Source organism: Channa argus, chromosome 12 (genome assembly GCF_033026475.1).
Source record: "Channa argus isolate prfri chromosome 12, Channa argus male v1.0, whole genome shotgun sequence".
NCBI lineage: Eukaryota > Metazoa > Chordata > Actinopteri > Anabantiformes > Channidae > Channa > Channa argus.
In genome coordinates, this window is record NC_090208.1 from 5,302,527 (window position 1) to 5,326,406 (window position 23,880).

The 23,880-nt window shown below is 38.4% G+C and overlaps 3 protein-coding genes across 3 annotated transcripts; all 3 read left to right on the top strand.

Annotated features, from left to right (window-relative positions):
- Nucleotides 1-2,305: 2,305 nt before the first annotated feature.
- Nucleotides 2,306-5,401, top strand: LOC137137837 (signal-regulatory protein beta-2-like). Its single transcript, XM_067524581.1, has 3 exons — nt 2,306-2,470; nt 3,758-4,078; nt 4,252-5,401. Exons 1-3 carry the CDS (start codon nt 2,401-2,403, stop codon nt 4,704-4,706), a joined length of 846 nt encoding a protein of 281 aa, XP_067380682.1. The 5' UTR covers nt 2,306-2,400; the 3' UTR covers nt 4,707-5,401.
- A 4,152-nt stretch (nt 5,402-9,553) lies between these two features.
- Nucleotides 9,554-18,627, top strand: LOC137137819 (uncharacterized). The gene is made up of 9 exons (XM_067524514.1): nt 9,554-9,690; nt 11,015-13,791; nt 14,260-14,295; nt 14,907-15,170; nt 15,250-15,495; nt 15,569-15,736; nt 15,834-16,079; nt 16,818-16,928; nt 18,006-18,627. The coding sequence occupies exons 2-7, from the start codon at nt 13,626-13,628 to the stop codon at nt 15,941-15,943; spliced, it is 990 nt and encodes a 329-aa protein (XP_067380615.1). The 5' UTR covers nt 9,554-9,690; nt 11,015-13,625; the 3' UTR covers nt 15,944-16,079; nt 16,818-16,928; nt 18,006-18,627.
- A 2,629-nt stretch (nt 18,628-21,256) lies between these two features.
- Nucleotides 21,257-23,052, top strand: LOC137137866 (programmed cell death 1 ligand 1-like). Its single transcript, XM_067524656.1, has 3 exons — nt 21,257-21,415; nt 22,078-22,413; nt 22,700-23,052. The coding sequence occupies exons 1-3, from the start codon at nt 21,346-21,348 to the stop codon at nt 22,861-22,863; spliced, it is 570 nt and encodes a 189-aa protein (XP_067380757.1). The 5' UTR covers nt 21,257-21,345; the 3' UTR covers nt 22,864-23,052.
- Nucleotides 23,053-23,880: the final 828 nt, after the last annotated feature.

Sequence of the window (23,880 nt, forward strand, 5' to 3'; positions counted from 1 at the left end):
GACTGTGGGAGCAAACTGGAGGGAACCCACACAAGCTCAGGGAGGACATTTAAACTCTGCACAGACAAGCTGGAACTAACAATACTGGACAGCAGGAAGTCGTTGGCTGAAACTGGGCTTCAGTGTCTGAGACCCTCAGTGTATCAAACAGGATGAAGATAGTGACTTCATTGGGAAGTGCAGCACATTTACCCACATTTAGTCAGTATTTAGTATTTAGTGACTGTTTTCTGATGACTGATGTGAACATTTCCCTGTTTGCTGTATGTTTGTATGTAATGTGTCATTTACATTTAATTATTTTACAAACCAGTAACATGTTAGATTCAGTGTTTCTCATCAGGAACTGGTTGTAGCAGCTGTAGCTAGAAAAATTCCTCATACTTGTTATGACTTGTTTCACTAAGTGAAAGTTTAGAGTCACTACATTAAATCACAAATTGTCTTCTGATTAACCAGCAGATGAAGTGTTGACTGATAGAAAACATCTTCATCTGCAGTTATTTTAGTAGCTGTATATTTTAACATTTTTATTTTTGTAAAGAAATGTGTTATTATTGAAAGCAGGTGTTAAAACAGTTCAATACAATTCAAACCCACCAAACACAGATTTTTCTTGTGTTGTCATCATTCTCGCTGTTCACATGGCCAAAATATTTAAATACCTGTTTGGACAGAGAGAGGAATGTGGATTCTGACTCCTGTGACCTGGTGCAGAAATCTCTTACTGACAGTTGGAATCACTAAAGTCAGTAAAACCTGTTTAGCTGTACACACTTCAACTCACTTATGAAGTTCAGCTTCCACTCATTTGTTGCTTTATTGATGTTGCAGAAACACTGCATGCTGTTACTTGTTCCAGGCTTGATTACTGCAAAGCATTTGTACAAGTACAAGAAAATGTGACCCCTGGTTGTAGCCTCTCTTCATTGGCTTCCAGTTCATTTTGTTATAGATGTTAAGTTAGTGAATTTAGTTTTTAAGGCTTTAAAATCTATTCCACAAATGATGGAATAGTTCTAATAACAGTTTTAATCTATTAAGTGCATAAATTATGGGATAGTTTACCTTCAGTGATGCTAAAGCATCAGTAAAACATGAACACAAGTCAGTGAAAGTCTGATGAGAAGATATTTGATCAGTGTTGTTACCTGCAGGGTGACTCCTGTTTTCCCTCACTGTGTCACAACTGAAAACTACAGCAGTTTGTTTTGTTCATGTACAACAGTTACATGTTAGTATAAGAGCCAGGAAACATTCATCATCCCATTTTTATCATTTATCTTAAAGACTTGTTTAAGGCTTTACAACGTTTTCAATGACTCTTGGTGAACTTTCAGAAACTGACAGCTTCCTTCCCAGGTCAACTGTGTGGATGACTGTGGTTTACATGACAATTTCAACATTGAAATGAACAAAAACTGCTGAGAGGCAGAAGAACAAACAAAGGGTGCATTCATTCTTATTATTAATGTGTATATAGTTTTCTGGTTGTGCTTCATTTTTTTTCTGTCAGAGCAGAGAGCAGCTGTAACAAGGCAAAGTCATTTCCACCTGGTTCCAGTCGTCCATGTTGAAAGACGTCCCTAAGTCTTTTATTTTGCTCTGAGTATTGAGAGGCAAAGCTTGAGGAGACACAAGAGCATCTTTAATTAAGTTTTCAGTGTACTGACACACAGTTTTATTCTGAAATACACAAAGAGATAATAAACAATGTGAGCCAAGTTTTTATTGATTTTCAGATCCACCGTCTGGGTAAAGTCATAAATTTACTGTAGATCTAATCAACAAAGACCCAGTCATTGAGTCATTGAGCGCCCTCTGCTGGATCATGGGAGAAATAGCAATAAAAAGTAGTAATTACATTTCATCTGTTTAATCTGTTTATTTCTGTATCATAGATCACACTCACTATAGTTTGATTGGATAAAGGCTTAAAGTGTCTATTTCATTCTTGACCAGATGTCCATGGTGGATGTTAACAATCTGAGCCTTGGACAGATTATGAGAATATGAGCCCCTGTCCACATAATGGGAAAAGGACCCCACTCCTCCTACATGTTACCCCCTTAGTTATGTCTAATTTTGTTGTTGATTTTAGTCAGTTTGTTTTTTTAAAGGACAAACTGGATCCAAATAATAAATGTAGAGGTCCAATGTTCAGTTTTAGAATAGAATAAACCTGATCTCAGGAATATGACATTATAGTATTTGTAGTGAGAGATTGAAACCAGAAGATGGCGGCAATGCGACAGATGGGATGTCGGCTGACATAAAACCTCGAAGAAGAAGAAGAAGAAATTAAAAACACCGCCACAAGCTATTTTAGTTACACTATTGACAACGCCTCTGTTATTTCGGTGGGTAACGAAATTGAAAAAAGAAAAGCAGAAGAAAAAGATGCGTGAGTCCAGAAGGATCTTCTTAGTTTGTCTCCTCACATTTTGGGGGAAATGTTCAGCTTCTGAAGGTAAGCGGATCGGATCGGGCTTGAATATGATGAAAACGTCCTGCGAGGCTGTTTGACTTGTGCTGACTGATCTTCTCTGTTCTTCTGTCTTTTCTTTCAAAGCTTTGAAAGAAACGTGTCGCTTTAATGTTGAACATCAGATCTGATTCTCATTCTGCTCATTCACAGTTGGAACGTGTCAAATGATATGATTTCATTGTGCAGACTTTATTGACCAAAATGACAAAGGTGGCAGCATAATCCCATCTTTTCTTCTATACATGTTTCTGTATTTATCTGTATCGAAGATTTGGCAGCACGTGTCACTATTTCTAACTGTCAAACGCTTCAAGACACTGAGACATTTTATATTGATAAAGGGTCATTTTCTCCACCACTAATTTATGGTTATTTCTTTTTATTGTGCTGTAGAATAAAGAGAAATTCATGCTGGATGTGTTTATTTTTTGAAACACGCGCCTCTTTGTCGATGATTAACTCTGTTGTCTCAGTGAACTAATCACTTCCGTCCCCTGATAACAAACTTTTTTATTCTCGTCAATGCAAAATTCCAGCTCGTGCACGCAGAGCAGAACGCACGTAATATGGATTGTGGGAGATATTATATTGAGGTCTGTACATCATATGCGCTCTTTACTCATTGTATACGGTAGTGTTACACCCAAAATGTTCTGTACCTTCTCTTTACCTGTATTACGGTAAACACTTTTTAGGGATGAGAAGAAGAAAACTGTTGTCACGTTATGACTGACCGTGTCGGATGGACAGAGCCGACAAAGCTGTTCTTTTGCTAAATAAACGTTTCATTGTGTGACCAAAGAGACCAGAATGATTTTTACTTTATCTCCACACGCAGCATGAACGAAGTGTTACTGCGCTCAACATATTATTTTACATTTACCTCCGCTTCAGAGCAGCTACCAATTCACCGCTGCTGAATAAAAAAAAAACACCTTTCGTGTTTGAAACCTGTGATGTAATTTACTTATGAAACTATAAATATAGTTATTAACACTGTGCATGATCGAGTTATGTTAGTGCTGTCTGATTTTTATATTTCAATTACTGATTAGTAGAAAGAAGAGAGAAAGTCAAATTAGTAAACTGATATTAAAAAGAAGGAAAGATCTTGACTGTTTGACTGTTTGGTGACGACAAGAACAAAGCAGAACACATGTTTTGGCCCTAATGTTACAAAGTTAACACTTAAAAACAACATGGATCAAATTTGTGCTGTTATTAATTATGTTTTTTTCTGTTTTAATTCTGACCCACAATTGAAAACAGTCCAACCTGGAGAAGACGTCCTTCTTCTGTGTCAGGGTCCTGGAGGTGCTGACATCGTATTTGTAGAGTGGATCAGACCTGATCTGGTATCAGAAGGTTCTGTCTTCTTCTTCAGAGATGATCTTATATATAAAAACTACCAGCATCCATCTTTTCATGGTCGAGTGGAGCTCAGAGATCCACAGATGAGGGACGAAGACGTTTCTGTGATTCTGAAGAAAGTCAACATCAAAGACACTGGAACATACGAGTGTTATGTTGGACTAAAAGGAAACAGTCCTCAGCTCATCAGCATCGTCCACCTGAAGGTTAAAGACTCAGGTGAGTTTGAAGTGCAGCTGCTTCCACATCACTGTTGGTCAGGATTTTTCCACATCATCAACAAACTGCGTTGATCCAAGTTGTGACTTTACAGCTGTGAGAATTTGACCTCATCAACTGTTTTGCTGATGTTTACTTTGTGTTTTGATCTGGATTTTATGGTTTTTGTTCAGACCAACAACAGATCACAGTGAAGACTGGAGATGATGTTACTCTTCAGTGTCTGGATCACAGAGGTGGAGACATCAAACAGTTAGAGTGGAGGAGACAGGATCTGGAGGAAGACGTCTTTATCTGCAGACATGGGTCTGAAGACTTCTGGCATCCATCTTTTAAGAATCGAGTGAAGCTGAGACATCCACAGATGAAGGATGGAGATGTTTCTGTGATTGTGAAGAACGTCACCATCAGTGATGCTGGAACATATGAGTGTTATGTTAGAAACCGCAACACATCCACATCACCTCAGTCAATCACCACCCTGACAGTCACAGACTCAGGTGGAGACACTGAAGATGGAGAAAGCAAGGACAGAGGAAAGCATGGACATGTTGGACTGGTAGTTGGTCTGTCAGTTGTTGTGCTTGTTGTTGGAACATTGATCTTTAAAAAATGTAACAATTCATAGCAACGTCCTCCTGAACAAACATGTGTTACACATGTGTAAAATGAGCAGAACAACAGGCAGAAACAACCAGACTGAAACGGAAAATACTGCACTGAATAAAATTACTTTACTTTAAATCCTCGTAATAATTTGCAGTTACAGTTTTTAAGTAAATTGTACTGCTGCAATATGAAGTACAGCATACTTGTCAGGATCAAGTAAAATATACTTAATACTAAACTTTACACAAATGAAGATAATAAGTAAATGTTAATTATATTTAAGAGATAAGATATATATATAGAGAGAGAGAATTTTCAAGTAAAATCAATGATTTTTTTTATAAATGGGAGCAAAATTATCACGAAAACAATCTTACCATTTATTCTTATGAAGGAAATATGTAGATTTTATAAAGTTGTATTAATTATGTAAATGTTGCAAATTGTATTTTGATATGTGTGTTATCAAATAAATGTAAAAACTTTCTGTATGCACTTTATCAACATGTATCACAAAACTTAAATGGATAACAACTGCTGATTCACTATTTCAAGTTGCCTTTAGTACAACCTCTGAACATTTGGAAGGACGACCATTTCCCTTGGTTCAGAGTCCTTTCAAACAAGTGAAATCTGAGCAGCCCTATGGAACATGCAGCTTGACTCCTCAGTCAACAAAGCTAAATACCTGCACTGGTATAGAATGGTGACTGATTGGTATTAGAAAAACCAGCTCATTTGAGTATCTGCTTTTAAATAAAACTAAAATTAAACCTGATAAAATCACTGTACGTTTCATTTCAAATGTGCAATGTTTCTTAAACACAAGGCGCAAAACATTTAGTATGATATATCACAAATACAAATAGATCCATAACAGGTCTGAAATAGTCTCAAATATTTAATAACTAAAAAAACCTTAAGGCCTGATGCAACTGCAAACCAGCATTCTGGATTTGTGCCCTTTAAATGTGCTATTAAAACCTTTTATCCTGGCAACATCTCCTTGCCTTCAAGATAGATTGAAACATGCACTAGATGCTCTTCATCAGCACCATGGAAGATCAGGATCTTGAGGATGTGGCATCGCTGCAGCTGTCCTCCTGCATACAATTAAAGTTAAGACAATTACATTGAGTAACAAAAATAGAATTTCTTGAATAATTCAAAGTGTCTTAGTGGTTGATGCTGAACACAATATCACTAAAACTCCATTTTTTTTTTTTTTTTTAACAGCAACCGAATCAGTTGTAGAGCCTGTGACAAGATGGTTGCACTCCACAAAGTGTAGCCCCTGTAACTTTATGTTGCCTGGAAAATCTATGACTTTAACACTTTTCAGAGCACAATTAATTTTGAATCACTGGAATTGTTGAGATGATAAAATGTTGGCTTTTTTAACATATCATTTGAGCAGACACCTTTGTCTGCTTTCCTCTCTTACTTAATGAGAACGCATTCAAATAAATTGTGTGTTCAAAATGGGAACAATTGTTGCTTTTACCAGGCAATCTTCAAAAAGTTTCTCTTCTTTCTCACCAATGTACAGGATGAGGCTGCGGATAACAGCTTCACGTCTCATCTCAATGTTTTGCTTCTATGAACAAAATAATCAATACTTAACCATTATTCATACATAATGAATAATCACAAAGTGCAGTGATTTGAGGACAAGATGAAGATGAAGTATACAGGGACAGAGAAGCTTCTGAGTGCAACAATTCTTGCTGCATATGACTATGCATTACGGAGTGTGTGTGTGTTTGATAAAGGGAGACAGTAGTTCCACCTCCTTGGTAAAAAAACAACAACAACATACCCTCAGCCTGTCTGGGAATGGCCTCAGCTTGTTCCCCAAAACACCTCCCTTAGCCTTCATCAGGGCAGTAAGTTTTGGTGTGTAGTGATCAAGTACAGTACATGTACATGAAGCTCTGCTCCAGGGAAACTGTAGTTATTCTCCTAAACTCCTCCTTTATCTGACTTGACAAAAGATTCAAAGACAAAGGTACAATGTGAGACAATGGGCCAATAGTCTTGTGCAAAATTAAGATTTAAACCACACATATATTAAAGACGTAATGAATGAGCAGATGCAAGCCGAATCATAGACTCAGAAAGAGAAACAAGAAATTTGACACCCTAGTTTAACTATTACAGGGACGTGTTTCAGGGTTGTTTGTTCATGTGTTAAACAAGAAGCAGTGGTCCTTATTATATACAGTAATATCAAAATGATGTGACTTCTCACTGGAGCATGTGACATTTTTAAGGGTTTAAAAAATTAAATACCTCAGCTTCACAAAACAAAGCAGATCATCTCTCCTTGAACTCATCAGCAGCTGGATGAGCACTGACGACCTCAAGCCTTCGATAGGAGAACGTCTTAGTGTTGTTCTTCTTCTTTAGCTCATTAAGAAGCTCCTGTCTTTCCACCTCTAAACTGTTCCTAGTTTCTCCATTCGGATGTGGAGGAAGGTAGTTAACTTCTGCTCTCTTTGGCTGGATATTTCTCACCAGGATGTTTCCTTTTCTAGGAGCTGATATCAATCTCAGGACACGGTACTTCAGGTCCTCTTCTCATTTTAGAGCGGTAATTAGCCATGTTGTATTTAAGACGTTGCTGCCACCCATACGTGCCTGAAAATGAGGTTCCAGTCTCCCTTAGGCAGAGATGTTTTTTATTCAGAGCTTCTACAACTGCCTGTATTTGTAGACCGGGAGGAAAGGCAGTGTAGTGGAATCAGCAAGTTTCTCAAGTATGTCAGAGTTGAAGTTTGGTTTTTGAAGGAATGAGCCATCACATTCCCTTCTTGAAGGGGGATTTCAGAATCATATGAAAAGGTGGTTATCACAAAATTAGTTGGCCCCAACGATACTCGGGGCAGTGGGAGAATGATGGTGTTGGATGAACTAACGGAGGGACTCTCATCCTGGAAACACTGATCCAGTGACACAGGAGAGGAAGAAGCAGTAGCCTCATTGATGGAGGTCAGTGTGAGAGTGACAGAAGCTTCTGCTTGAACTAGTTTGATTGTGCCTTTGTCTTTAACCACATCTGTTGAGGTTAGAGTGAAAAACTGGTTATCAAAATCTTTGTCCATGTACATAACAGTAAAATTCCCTCGGAGTTGAAAATGATCCTGTGCAGCTGCCAAACCTTCGTCCACAGAGCTTCCATTTGGTAGGATCAACTTGTGAACTTCAGTCTCTTCAATAATAACACGTAGTTGAGTCAAAGCAGACACCATCACAACTTTGAGCAAGCAGAACTGCAAAAAACGAAAGACATGATTCAATAACAAAAAATACCTGTTTGGACAGAGAGAAAAATGTGGATTCTGACTCCTGTGACCTGGTGCAGAAATCTCTTACTGACAGTTGGAATCACTAAAGTCAGTAAAACCTGTTTAGTTGTACACACTTCAACTCACTTATGAAGTTCAGCTTCCACTCATTTGTTGCTTTATTGATGTTGCATAAACACTGCATCCTTTTACTTGTTCCAGGCTTGATTACTGCAAAGCATTTGTACAAGTACAAGAAAATGTGACCCCTGGTTGTAGCCTCTCTTCATTGGCTCCAGTTCATTTTGTAATAAATGTTAAGTTACTGAATTTTAAGGCTTTACAACGTTTTCAATGAGTCTTGGTGAACTTTCAGAAACTGACAGCTTTCATCTGATGACTGAAGCTGCTCTGACTGAACTGTTATGAAGATGTGCTGCCACCTGCTGGATGAGTCAGGTAACAGCTCCACAGGTAACAAGTCACATTAGTCAGCTCACATAACATCAGGTGAGTGATTACAGGAGACTGGTTTCACATCCAGAAAAAAACCATCTGAACAACAACAAACAAAGGGTGCATTCATTCTTATTATTAATGTGTAGATATTTTTCTGGTTGTGCTTCATTTTGTTTCTGTCAGAGCAGAGAGCAGCTGTAACAAGGCAAAGTCATTTCCACCTGGATCCAGACGTCCATGTTGAAAGACGTCCCTAAGTCTTTTATTTTGTTCTGAGTATTGAGAGGCAAAGCTTGAGGAGACACAAGAGCATCTTTAATTAAGTTTTCAATGCACTGACACACAGTTTTATTCTGAAATACACAAAGACATAATAAACAATGTGAGCCAAGTTTTTATTGATTTTCAGATCCACCGTCTGGGTAAAGTCATGGATTTACTGTAGATCTAATCAACAAAGACCCAGTCATTGAGTCATTGAGCGCCCTCTGCTGGATCATGGGAGAAATAGCAATAAAAAGTAGTTATTACATTTCATCTGTTTAATCTGTTTATTTCTGTATCATAGATCACACTCACTATAGTTTGATTGGATAAAGGCTTAAAGTGTCTATTTCATTCTTGACCAGATGTCCATGGTGGACGTTAACAATCTGAGCCATGGACAGATTATGAGAATATGAGCCCCTGGCCACAAAGTGGGAAAAGGACCCCACTCCTCCTACATGTTACCCTCAGACTGAAGGAGACGCTAAACTGCTCTGAATCTCACTGTGAGGTGATTGTGTGTGTGTGTGTGTGTGTGTGTGTGTGTGTGTGTGTGTGTGTGTGTGTGTGTGTGTGTGTGTGTGTGTGTGTTTGTGTGTGTGTGTGTGTGATTGTTGTTTTTGTTGTGGATTTTAGTCATTTTGTTTTTTTTAAACGACAAACTGGATCCAAATAATCGATGCAGAGGTGCAGGATTCAATTTTTTAAAAATAGAACAGACCTGATCTCAAGAATATGAGATTATAGTATTTGTAGGGAGAAATTAAAACCAGAAGATGGTGGCAATGCAACAGATGGGATTTCGGTCGCCATAAAATTTCAAAGAAGAAGAAGAAAATGAAAAAGAGGAAAAAGAAGAGGAAGAAGAAAATGAGGAAGATGAAGACCGCGAATAGCTAGTTTATGTACTTGGTTGGCAACGCCTCCGTTATTTCGGTGGGAACTTTAAATGCGCTAAGAAATAAAAAGAAAAGCAGAAGAAAAAGATGTGTGAGTCCAGAAGGATCTTCTTAGTTTGTCTCCTCACATTTTTTCGAGTTATGTTAGTGCTGTCTGATTTTAATATTTCAGTTACTGATTAGTAGAAAGAAGAGAGAAAGTCAATGTATGAGCCTCTGTTTTTGTTTATATTGTGTATTGTAAGTTAGTTAGATTAAGAAGCTTGTGTATAAGCGAACTGATGATGTCATTAATTACGTCATATAGCTGCCTTTGAAGTTTGCTATTTAAGTTTGTTTAACTAGTTCTCGTAGCAACTATGTACACAGACAGTTTGTGACGAGATTTAGTTCAGCTCAGCCTTTAGAAAGAACAGACCAAGCTGTTGGGGACAGAAAGAACCGACTACAAGGCAGAAGTGAAAGGTTCAGTGTGGATCTGTGGGGGCACACGGTTTCTTACCTTGTTTGCTGGAATTGATATTGTGAAATTACTATTTGCAAATGAGTGTTGTGGAATGAGTCCGTTATCGGCTAAGTTGAGAAACGTGGAATAAAATAAATCCACCATCACTTTGTTTGATGGCTGTGTTCAATACAGACATGACAGATCTTGACTGTTTGACTGTTTGGTGACGACTAGATCACATTTCATGACTAATTTATGCAAAAACACCCAGAGAAACTGGAAAATCTTAGGTTTAGGTTCATTTCCATCTCAGGTTTGTTCGTAAATGTGATTGTTGTGGACGGCGCTCGGTCCACAGCAGAACACATGTTTTGGCCCTAATGTTAGAAATTTAACACTTAAAAACAACATGGATCAAATTTGTGCTGTTTCAGTGGTTTAAACTTTGATTTATTCATCCTCAGTTATTTCATACAATGTCTATTTGCAGGAGGAAAACTCATCTCCTCCTCCTTCAAAAGCTTCACAGCCCCTTTCTAAAAAGAGGAAATCTGCCTGATGAATGGCTCCAACTGTTTTCAGTCCTAGAAGAGTCTCACACATGTTGTCAAGCTTCCACTGCCTCTGACAGCACATTACAAGTGTTATGTTAGATATGGAGGCAGGTCTGAGCTAATCAGCAACATCACCCAGACAGTCAAAGACTCAGGTGTGTGTGTGTGTGTGTGTGTGTGTGTGTGTGTGTGTGTGGATCAGAGGTGAAGCTGCTTCCTGGTTGTTGATGTGAGAGTGAACCATCACAGATCAGACGTTTGTGTTTTCTAAAGATGTTGCTGATGAGACTTTGTAGCAAACAGCTGCTATGAGTGATGGGATCAAAGTGCAGTAGATAATGTCTGACAGGAGTTTGAAGAGGAAATGGATTCATCACCTACCTGACACCTCACACCTCATTCTCTTCTTACAGGTGATGGAGCTGGACATATGAATGAAGAAGAATCAGATGGAAACAACAGAGGACATGTTGGACTGATAGTGGGTTTGTCAGTTGTTGGTGTGATTCTTGTTGCTGTTGGTGTTTTTACTTTTCTGATCTTTAGAAAAAGATCCACAGAGCAGAATTCATACTAACCTGCTGAAAGTGCAGGTGAATGACAGATGTAGCTGTAAAATGTCTCAGATTTCTGAGGCTTCTATATTGAGTGTAAAGCAAAGAAGAACTTGTCTGTGTCCTGAATGATTCCTTGTGAAAACCTGCTTCTATTCTTGACATTTTCTGAATTAAACTTTCCCACAACTGAACATGAACGGGAGCCTCACTGTATTTGGTGATTTTAAATGTGTTTTTGATGTTGATGATCAAATCTCCCAAACAGTTTGTTTTCATCAGTGTGAAACTAGAGATTTGTGTGTTTTCCATAACTGAATGTGTAGAGATGCTGGCAAATTGTCCTGTGACCCAGACACACTAAACATGGCAGCAGTGCAGAGACAGTCAGTTCTAAAGGTTTTTGAGTGAGACGCAAACAATTTCTGCTTTATTAGTAACTTTTGGAACAATCCTCTTTATTGTAATGTGATCATTGTTTCGTGTCAGGGACATAGGGGGCAGTGTACTTTAGCAGGATTCCACCATTTTGGCTCGTTTGTATTGATGGGAGCCAATCAGCATCCAGAGTCTATAAAAGGTTGAGAGACTGTGTGTGAGGGGCTCTGGCTTTGTGAAGAGGACAGATGTGTGTTCAGGGCCACCACTGTTTGAAGACAGTTGGAAAAGTTGCAGGCCTGGTCTGGAGGCTTTCTTTTGTTTGCTGCCATCTTGGCCATGTGCTTTTGTGTGGGCACTAGTTTTGACGTCCTTTTGAGAAATTGTTTAGTGGTAAGAGGCTGGACCTTGTTTTTCTATCCAGTTAGGTGCAGACAGATGTTCTTTCATTTGGCACAGCTGTCCGCTCCAGGCCTCTGACCCTGTACTGTGGTTGTTTTTCAATTAAAAATCAAAAGCAAAGTCAGAGTTTGATTTCTTTGATAAAAAGAATGATACTTTCTGGATTTAGTGGGTTTAATGTAATTTTAGAAAAACATGGTTTGTACCAACAAATTTGTCCTGTATGTGCAGGAAACAGATGAAGACAGCTGCTATCAGCTGAACTCACATAGAACTGTTATTATCTAGTTCTGCCACCTGCTGGTTGACACAGGGAACAGTTCCATGGGTGGTTTGGTTCAGTTCAGGGGCCTCATTTATCAACTCTTCATATAACGTTTCTGAGAGCAGTCACATTTTTTCCTCTGAGCAGGTGAACCAACACATTCTCTGTGGTAAAGCAGTAAAATTGCTGATCCATTGAAATAACACGCACACAAACTGCAACTCTGTCAGACAATATGGAAACTGTCATGGTGACACCATACTTCCTGGTTTTGGACTTTTATTTTGTGGCCCCTTCTCCCTACTTCCTGTCCCTGGTTCTTTTTGTCCAGCTTTATTCCCTCCTCTATTTAAGTTCAGTCCTGCCAGATCCTCGTCGTTGTTAACGTGATCACTGCTGTTGTTGGTTCCGTCTTCATTGTCGTCATTATTACCGTCTCCAACCCCTCAGACTCTGGACTCTAGGTAAAAGCTGTTTGTGTGTTTCATGGACTCTTGTTTCTCCTGGACGTCTGTATTCTGGACCCTGTGCAGTTTTCCCCTTTGGTCTGAGGTTTGGTGATGTTGCTGTTTGCAGTTTTGTTTTTCCGTGTCTTGTTAATTTAGTTTATCTGTTAGTTTCCTTAGACTTCCTCGTGTCTTTACCTGTGTAGTGACTTTTATGTGTGTCTGTGCCTTATTTATCTGGTTTTCCTCTGTTTATCAGTTTTCCTTAGTCCCCCTCCGTGTACTTAGCTGTTAGTAGTTTTTATGTTTATCCGAGCCTTATTATTTCCTGAAGTTATGTAAATCATGTTACCATCTGACTTTCTATTAAGTTAATCCCCCTCATGTTCTGGTCCCTTTGGTTAGTTTGTCTGAGTCTCCTTTGTTCTGTGTCCGGTTCCTAGTAGCCTCCTGTTAGGAGCAACTTCTGTTCACTATTTACATCTGTCACTAAAGCCCCTCGAGTCTCTTCACTTGGGTCCTTCCTTAACCAAAACCGTGACAGGAAACCATCTTTTCTGTGTTTCCATTTTAATTTGGAACACAAGACAAACATTTTGTACAGAATGAATGATGCCATTAATGCTTCTATAACATTTTGTTTAACTCGTAATTAATATTGAATAATAGTGACCTGTCAGTTGTTTTAGTTTAGTTTAGACACATATGCTTTTGTTTTTATTGTTATTCTTAAACTATGTTCTGGCCAAACTATTTAAAATGAATGTGGCGTTAAAACATTAGAACCACCTCTTCTTATCATGCACTGCAGTAGAACTCCACGACCCACTTTGACCTCAATAATTATCACCTTTCTGACAGTTTTAACCTAAAAGCTGAGAAATCATAAGCTTGTAAAAGTAGAACTCATGGCAGAGCCACTGTATCAGACTGCACAGCTGGTCATAATGTTTTACCTGATTGGTTTATATAAGTAGTGATGTCAGTATGTCTGGGGTGGTTCTTTACTGTCGTCTGCTGGAGACATCACATCAACTTCTTGCCGACTAAAAGGAAGGAAGCGGGTAAAGCAGCTGTTACCAAACTAAGTGCAGACGTCTCATCAAGTTGTACAATGGACCAACGATGTATCCAGCTGCTACTCTGTAAGTACAGTCTGTATTTGTTAAATCTATGCTGAACTTCATAAAAGTAGTGGTGATGAGATACAGCACAACATGACAGAAAAGGTTATGGTATCAAACACGAAATGAGATTTAAAATAACTGAACTCACGGGGTAAGGTGAAAGGACAAAAATAGATGAAATATAGTAAGTATAAATATATAATTTGTAAAAATAAAAAAAATTAGATTAGCTGAGACAACATCACATAAAGATTTTACAAAGTAATTTAAATTTAATTTAAAGTCGTATTCAATATTTATTGATTTATTATCTATTTACTGGCTTTATACTGTTGATCTCAAACAACCATGTAAATATTCACTCTATTGTCTGTAAACCCACTTATTACATCCACATCCATATTTAATGAAATGTTACTGTAAGTAAATACTCTACATGCAAATCTCCAAATTAGCCGACTGTCTTTTCTCTTTGTGTTTGTGTAGTTGTGACTTCACTGCTGTGGGGCTCAACAAACCAAGGTTGGTACATTTGTCATCCAATATTCATCAGCTGTTAAATGGTCAAACTGCTGATTTTACACATGAAGCATAATATGTGTATTACACACATCCTAATATTTCAAAGTATGTTTACTCTGAACTCTTACTGGTTTCTCTGGGCCTATATGGACAATATTCTGCAAGTGAGAGCAAAGTGTAGTGATGGGATTTCTAAGGGAACAATAGTTAAAAAGAAATTGGCTTTGGATTGTTAAATATTGTCTATAAAGCAAGAGTCCATGAAGACACTTGGGTATTATTGTAAACAAAAAGAGTAAAGATGCAGCTTAAGTTCACTCTGCACATGTAGAACAGATGCTAACTTTTAATGAACTAGTTAAAATGAATGGAGTCAATACACATAATGAAAACATGTTGTTTTATAAAGTAACTTGAATCTGAAACACTGCTAAACTTCCTCTTTATAAGTTAATGAAAACTAAAGAAAGTATCTTCATGGACTGTTACTCAGTGGACACTTAAGACCAAATACTTTCTATATACTGCTAATACTACTGTATGACATTGTTGTTGGTCTGATTATTGTTACTTTCTACCATTTTTCCTCAAATGCACTGAAACTCTCACAGTTCATCTGATTGTGAGTCCCAACAGTGCTCAGTTCTTTGATGGTCAATCCCTCAATGTGAGCTGTGAGGACGTCGACAGCACTGCTGGGTGGACAGTGAGGAGGAACACAACTATAGACACCATGCTACAGTGTGGAGGTGGATGGGGAAAATCAAATAGGTTTTTCTGTAAAATCAGCAACGTTGTCGAATTGGACAGTGGAGTTTACTGGTGTGAGTCCAGAGACGGATCAACCAGTAACAGCATCACCATCACTGTCACTGGTAAGATCAGACTGTGGAGTTAGTGTTGATGAAGCTGTGTGGAAATGGATGAAATGCTGTAGTTTGTCTCTGTGTTGAGGTGGAGCAGTGATCCTGCAGAGTCCTGTCCTCCCTGTGATGGAGGGACATGATGTCTCTCTGCACTGTCAAACAAAGAGGCCTCCCTCCAAGCTCCCAGCTGATTTCTATAAAGATGGCTCCCTCATCAGGACTGAGCCTACAGGTCACATGACCATCCACCATGTTACCAAGTCTGATGAAGGCCTCTACAAGTGTCACATCAGCAGTTATGGAGAGTCTCCACCCAGCTGGATCTACGTCACAGGTCAGGAGCTTCACTTTGATTTCAACACTTATTTCATCCACATGTTCACCTGAACAGGTGATTCTCTCTACAGAAAAACCTACAACACCACCTCCATCTACCACACCCCTTAAATCAACACCGTCCCCTGCTGCTACCTCCCTCCATCTCTCGTTCAGACTGCTCCTCCACCTGGTGGTGTTCTGTCCATACTTCATCTCCACTGTCCTCATGGTGTCTTTATATGGACACAGACCCACAGGTAACACTCGTCACTCACAGTTGTTTCTAATAGAACTTTTCATGTTTTAACTGTTGATACATTAACTGCTTCTCTTACTTTTCTCCACTGACTGTAGGAAATCACCTGCCCGTCTCCATGGTGACAATCTCGCCCACCCCAACTCAGGGATTGGCTGATGACTATGATGATGTCATCACTGGAGTCACTACGCAGCATCACTTCTGAATTGATGACTCGTTCCTCATTCCACTTCAACCAAATTGAACCTTCTCCGTGTGTCGTATTGTGTAGCACCTGTTTGTGGTCTGATTCTACTGACATTACTGGTTCTACTGGTGAGACAACATGAGAAAACAGAAAGGTGATAAGCAAAAATCCTGATTTTACATTTAGTTTTGTTTTAGAGTGGAAATTCTATTTCTCTTAATTAAATCAAAAGCTCCAATTGACTATTGATTCCATCTTTTCCTGCTCTTGTGGAGACAGGTACCACAGTGGTCTGGTACAATGGCTACTTCTTCTATTGATGTTACACTGATCGTCTTGTCAGTCTCCCCCTCAAACAGATGTCCTTCTCCCTCCAACTGCATCTTAACATCCATCAAGTCAGAACCTAAATGCTCATAATCAGCGTCTCATTCAACCCATAGCAGCATAGTAGTCTTGAAATAGCTCTTCTAAGGCAGCAGGAATCTGCTGAAATAACAAACCCATTATAGCTGCCAGAGTTCTTTTCAATAGGATCAAACAGTGTCTCTATATAAGCGCATTCTCTGGTGGCTGCTTAACTCTAGATTATTATTACATTGAGGGATAAAGTCAACTTTGTGAGGTTTAGGCCCAGAACTACATGGTTAGTCTTAGTAAAAATATTATTATTCATAGATTTGTAGAAGGCTTAGAAGGCAAAAGCTGCTTTTTAGTGCGTTCAAGTGTAGTCAGAGCCTCTGTCTCAGAGACCCTCTCATTTTCTAGAGAGACCTCCAACACAGCAGCCAGGGGGCTTCTAAACATCCCCAAAGGGTCAAAATGCCATTTGACTTTCATAAATTAAGTGTCTGATAACAATGTTAGTAAATTATACTTTGATTCATTGCAGCTGATGAAATGAAAGTCGGAGCAGAGACCATCACAGATGACATCACATACAGTGACGTCAAAATACGGCGTCATAAACATCACCAACAAAAGTCCAGCAGACGAAGCAAAGGTGATGTTTTTTTGTTTGTTTTGTGATGTGTTAGTGAAGCTTCTTTAATTATTTTTTTTTTTTTTTAAGAGTGAGTTCAGTGTCGCCTCAGTGGATCATTGTCCACATGCTGATTTAGCACAGGTTTTACACCTGATGACCTTCCTGACACAACCCTCCCCAATTTCTACCGGGCTTGGACCAGCACTGCACAGTTCTATATAATATGTTCCTGTTTTAATACTATTATTATAATCATCACTACAGTGGAACACGGCACTAACAGTAGTTTGTACCATTCACTACTTTTCTTATAGACACTTAACTTCACTGAAGTGACCAAAAGCAACATGATTGTTGAGTAACATATGAAGTACAGACAGTCTTTGTTGGTAGAGAGGCTGCCTACCAACCAACGTACGAGTTGAAGAGCTAGTCTGTACATGATAGTTCATTCTGGGGCTAATCACGTCTCTTTTAATCATAAAATGTGTTTGACTTCAACATTCTCTCAGCAATTTCCTAAAACAGCTACTGCAGATTGTATCAAACAGGAGGAAGTTGAGAGTTTCCACAGAACTATTTTCAGCAGCCGATCGATCAGCAGGACTGTGAATGTGGAACTGAGTGAATAGAACCAGGGTGTGTGTTCATGGTGATACAGGAACATGTGATCCAGTACAAATAGGGCTCACTGATGTGTTTTTAGTTGGTTTTGGACAAAGACAGATCCAAGGCTTTGTGCTTTCTGCACCTCGAATCTCAAACTTTAACATTATAGTTGTTTGGTTTTTTACTTCCTCCTGCTGCTTGAAGTGAGCTCTGACCGGAAGCTGGTTTGGTTTCTCACTGCATGTTCTGCTTCAGCTGATGACACTTTGCATTGTGTTTGTTTATAATGTGGTTAAATGTGTGAAATGCTTGTAACTAAATGTCGTGCAGCATCATGCACATCAGAGGTGTTAAAAAAGAAAAAACTTGAACTTTTCGAATCTCTATAAGAAAATGAATCCTAATGTAGCAGAGCAGTAAATGAACTAACAGTACTGGTATCAGCTGTAGTACTTAAAGTAATGTGATCTGTATCTTATTTTGCAGAGACTGATCCAGCTGCACTTTACTCAACAGTGAGAACAACTACTCTTCAGTGAGGTCAACATCGACACCTTCACACCTTTAGTCCGATCACGGACCTGCTGCCTGCAACTGGTTCACACAGCTCCTCCCACCAGACACATATATTCTTTCAAACTATTTACATGTCTGGTTGTTTGTTCTCATAATTTTACATCATTATTCAATTTTTAAATCTCTAATAAATCAACTTAACCAATTTGATTAAGTACTTTCCGGCATTTTGTGTTTAATTTTTTATTTCCTGTACTTTTATTAACCGTCAGGCTGTTGTTGGTTTGTAGATGAGCTGCAGCAATGGGAGTATTGGTCTGAACATCTATAAATAAACTGCAATTCTACTTTTAATACCTGTTTACTACTCATTTAATAACTGCATGTGTAAAATTGTTTATCATTGATACTAATCATTTTTCATTACACCATTCAGGCAGGAATAAAGTGTTTCTAACAAATGAAATAATTGTAATTATTATTTATTCTAATATAGTTTGCTGTTCTACATTGTGGTTGTTGCTGGAAGATTTAGAAGAAGAACGTGTCTTTATAGCTGTAACTATAAAGTAGTTTAGTTTTACAGGATATGTTTAAAATACTAAACAGTCAGTCAGTAAAATACTAACTCACTCAAGTACAAGCTACATGTTTAGTATATTGTTTCATTTAATCAACATTGAACCACATGGTTTTATTTCATATCACATTGTAACTGTTATTAAAGAGCAGTTACTCTATTTGTACTTTGTAATTATGTACAATAACATCTAAAAAGTACAATCTCACATGCTGACCCCCAAATGCACATGTCTTAGCTTTGTAACAGCAGTTTCCTGTACTTCTTCTAACGCACAAAATATTCACACCAGCTTGTAGGTGTAATATAAAGTGTCACCCCCACCTTGCATGATGAAACTCACATCAGTCAGATAATGTTATATATGATACATTTTAGGACTAAGGGGCTTGATATCTCTGATTTTTACCAAACAGCTTCATTACTGTGGGTAAAAACACGTCTCAAAAATGAATTAGGACATTAGGTTATTTAAAAAAAGTGGAGTAACCATTTCAGCAGAGTCATTTATTTAAATATATTTATGCCTCAGGTGCTGGTGTAAAGTTCTGTTTCTGGAATTAAAGAATCAACTCATCACAAAACTAAACCATCAAATACAGAAATACAGCAGCAGTGGCACATGGTCAGTTTGTGAGGTGAATCGTTGGCGAGCTCCAAACCACAACATCTATTCTTCCTTTGCAGCATTTCTGCACCGAAACCTGTCAAACATTAGTCATGTTTCAGTGAACACTGTTTCACCAGAGAGACAAGTTAGAACCAACTGTCTCACAAAAAAACTAATGAAAGGAAATAATCAACATCACATTAGTGATGACAAGTAGATGACAAGTTTGCCACATTGTTTACCACATTATCATAATGTAATTTTATAGTTTAGTGAATAGACCCACTTGACTGCCTGTGTACAGCTGCAAGGTGAGAGACACAAAACCACGTGAGTGGAAACTTAGATGCACAAATGTAAAAGCATATCAATGACACAAAAACATGAGTGGGTGAAAGATTAAAAAACAGGGTGGACTTTATGGTAAAAACTCTATAAAAAGTGAGTGGCAATGGGAGGAGAAGCCAGTAGAAGAGAGTAGAGTTTGGAGGAGTAGGAAGTTAGAGTTGAGGTTTTTTTGCTTTCTTAGATGGTAGAAAGTTTTCCTGTTTCCTAATTGTAGCAAGAAATTTCACGTGAAATCATCTTTCACATCCCACATTAGCAGGAAACATAAGAACTGTTTTGTTCTTACTCCTCAATCTGTCAGAGTCCTGCTGCTGTTTCTGCAGTGACCAGGACAACATGGAGAAACAACAGGACTTTTTCTTATCATTGACACATTTTATGCGTGTGTCTCTCAAACTTTATGACTTGACTGGCTGTGTCTCAACTCACATTCACACCTACAGGCAATTTGAGATTCACCAATGAACCTAACATGCATGTGTTTGGACTGTGGGAGAAAACCAGAGGAAACCCACACAAGCTCGGGGAGAACATGCAATTTTGTACAGAGAGACGACTAATGAGTAATGCAGTATATTACACTTCTTTGAATAACGAGCTCAACACTGGTTGATTTCACTTTCTCCATCATTTCTGTTTCAATGCGATTCCTCAGTCTGTATGTTTCTTGCTGTTCACGTTGACCTTTTCAGTCAGCAGTGCTATCACTGCGTCCTCTAGCAGCTGCTGTCTAAAAAAGCACCACACAATTGATTCCAATTCCCGTAACTGAACATTTCCTCGATCCTCGGTTGCCCTGGAAGAGGTTCCAGTCGTCCATGTTGAAAGTCTCCTATTTTGCTCATAGTATTGAGGGTCAATGCTTGAAGAAACATGAGAATCATGTGAGTTCAGGGTCCCCACAGCGGATCATTGTCTGCATGTTGATTTGGCAGTTTTTACGCCGGGTGACCTTCTTCAACCCTCTGAAATTTCTACCGGGTTTGGCAACGGCACAAGATTAATTAAGTTTTCAGTGCACTGACACACAGTTTTATTCTGAAATACACAAAGAGATAATAAACAATGTGAGCCAAGTTTTTATTGATTTTCAGATCCACCGTCTGGGTAAAGTCATGGATTTACTGTAGATATAATCAACAAAGACCCAGTCATTGAGTCATTGAGCGCCCTCTGCTGGATCATGGGAGAAATAGCAATAAAAAGTAATAATTACATTTCATCTGTTTATTCTGTGTATTTCTGTATCATAGATCACACTCACTATAGTTTGATTGGATAAAGGCTTAAAGTGTCTCTTTCATTCTTGACCAGATGTCCATGGTGGATGTTAACAATCTGAGCCTTGGACAGATTATGAGAATATGAGCCCCTGTCCACAAAATGGGAGAAAGACCCCACTCCTCCTACATGTTACCCCCTTAGTTTTGTCTAATTTTGTTGTTGATTTTAGTCAGTTTGTTTTTTTAAAGGACAAACTGGAGCCAAATAATAAATGTAGAGGTGCAATGTTCAGTTTTAGAATAGAATAAACCTGATCTCAGGAATATGACATTATAGTATTTGTAGTGAGAGATTGAAACCAGAAGATGGCGGCAATGCGACAGATGGGATGTCGGCTGGCATAAAACCTCAAAGAAGAAGAAGAAGAAAAAGAAGAAGAAGAAGAAAATAAAAAAAACCCGCCAAAAGCTATTTCAGTTACACTATTGACAACACCTCCGTTATTTCGGTGGGTAACGAAATGAAAATGAGAATAGCAGAAGAAAAGGATGCGTGAGTCCAGAAGGATCTTCTTAGTTTGTCTCCTCACATTTTGGGGGAAATGTTCAGCTTCTGAAGGTAAGCGGATCGGATCGGGCTTGAATATGATGAAAACGTCCTGCGAGGCTGTTTGACTTGTGCTGACTGATCTTCTCTGTTCTTCTGTCTTTTCTTTCAAAGCTTTGAAAGAAACGTGTCGCTTTAATGTTGAACATCAGATCTGATTCTCATTCTGCTCATTCACAGTTGGAACGTGTCTTTCAAATGATATGATTTCATTGTGCAGACTTTATTGACCAAAATGACAAAGGTGGCAGCATAATCCCATCTTTTCTTCTTTACATGTTTCTGTATTTATCTGTATCGAAGATTTGGCAGCACGTGTCACTATTTCTAACTGTCAAACGCTTCAAGACACTGAGACATTTTATATTGATAAAGGGTCATTTTCTCCACCACTAATTTATGGTTATTTCTTTTTATTGTGCTGTAGAATAAAGAGAAATTCATGCTGGATGCAGACGGTGCCTCAAAGCCTACGTGCACCGCGGTTGCGTCATTCTTGCCGTTTTATTATTTTTTTAAACGCACGTCTCCTCCACATCACTGTTTGTCAGGATTTTTCCACATCATGTCAACAAACTGCACTGATCCAAGTTGTGACTTTAAAGCTGTGAGAATTTGACGTCATCAACTGTTTAACTTTGTGTTTTGATCTGGATTTTATGGTTTTTGTTCAGACCATCAACAGATCACAGTGAAGACTGGAGATGATATTACTCTTCAGTGTTGGGGTCCCAGCAGAGGCGTCATCGAACTGTTAGAGTGGAACAAACCAGACTTGAAATCACAGGATTACGTCTACTACTACAGAGACGAGCGCTTATATGAAAACTACCAGCATCCATCTTTTCATGGGCGAGCTGAGCTGAGAGACCCTCAGATGAAGGACGGAGACGTTTCTGTGATTCTGAGAAACAGCAGCATCAATGATACTGGAAAATATGAGTGTTATGTTGGATATGGAGGCAGGTCTGAGCTCATCACCACCATCACCCTGAAAGTCATAGACTCAGGTGAGTGTGTGTGTGTGTGCGTCTGTGTGTGTGTGTGTGTGTGTGTGTGTGTGTGTGTGTGTGTGTGTGGATCAGAGGTGAAGCTGCTTCCTGGTTGTTGATGTGAGAGCGAACCATCACAGATCAGATGTTGGTGTTTTCTAAAGATGTTGCTGATGAGACTTTGTAGCAAACAGCTGCTATGAGTGATGGGATCAAAGTGCAGTAGATAATGTCTGACAGGAGTTTGAAGAGGAAATGGATTCATCACCTACCTGACACCTCACATCTCATTCTCTTCTTACAGGTGGTGAAGCTGGAAACACTAAGAATGGAGGAGACAAAGATGGACATGTTGGACTGATACCTGGTCTGTCAGTTGCTGGTCTGCTTGTTGTTATTGCTGTAGCTGTTGTATTAGTGATCTTTAGAAAACACTCCTCAATCTTTCAGAGTCCTGCTGAACTGTAACCAGTTTCTGTAATTTGAACAGTATCTTATATTAATATGAAAAGTCAGATTTCAAACCAACTTAGATAAACATGTGTAAAAGGTTTCAGATCTACTTCAATCAAGTTGTAAAGAGTTTATTACAGAACTGATTGAACCTGCCATGTTCTAAGTGGCAACTTTTTTTTTAATTCACCAAAAAAAAAAGTACAGTCACACAATACAAAACATAACATCATAACAACAGTGTGAGATACGGCAAAAATACAAGACATGTGTGACCTATGTATAGTGTATGTTTGCTTGTGCAGGTGCATCAGGGTTGGAGAAGTGAGGATGAGCAGACAGGATATAATCATAAAAGAAATAACAGGTGGGATGTGGATGAGAATGTACAGAGTAAACATACTGAGGATATAAACATGTTCTAAGCATATATACTGTATAATACTTATTAATGAGAAAAGTGATAGTACATTCATATAAATTAGCTAAAACACAACAAAAAGAGAAAAAATAATAATTTTTATAAAATGTTTTTGTCCTTTCGGTTTATCCCCTGAGTTCAGTGTCGCCACAGCGGATCATTGTCCACATGTTGATTTGGTACAGTTTTAAACCTGATGACCTTCCTGACGCAACCCTCCCCAATTTCTACCAGGCTTTGTACTGGCACTGCACAGCTGGGGAGGGGAAGGGGCTGTTAGGGGTTCAGTGTCTTGCGCAGAGACACTTCGACATATAGCCAATAATAAATAAAAAAACACACATAAACATATAAAAATATATAGCAAACAGTGAAAATAATAATGTTCATAATATCAATAATAATAGTAGTAATAATAATGATGATATTAAAACTAATATTAACCAATGGGCTGATAATAATATTAGGAATAATAGAAAGGAAATGAAATAATATTGTTAGAGAACACAAAGGTGAAAGGAGGGAAGAGAAAGAAAAGAAGGGGAAAGGAAAACTACTACTACCACATAATAACAATAAGATAAAAAAAATAATATTATTAATAACTATAA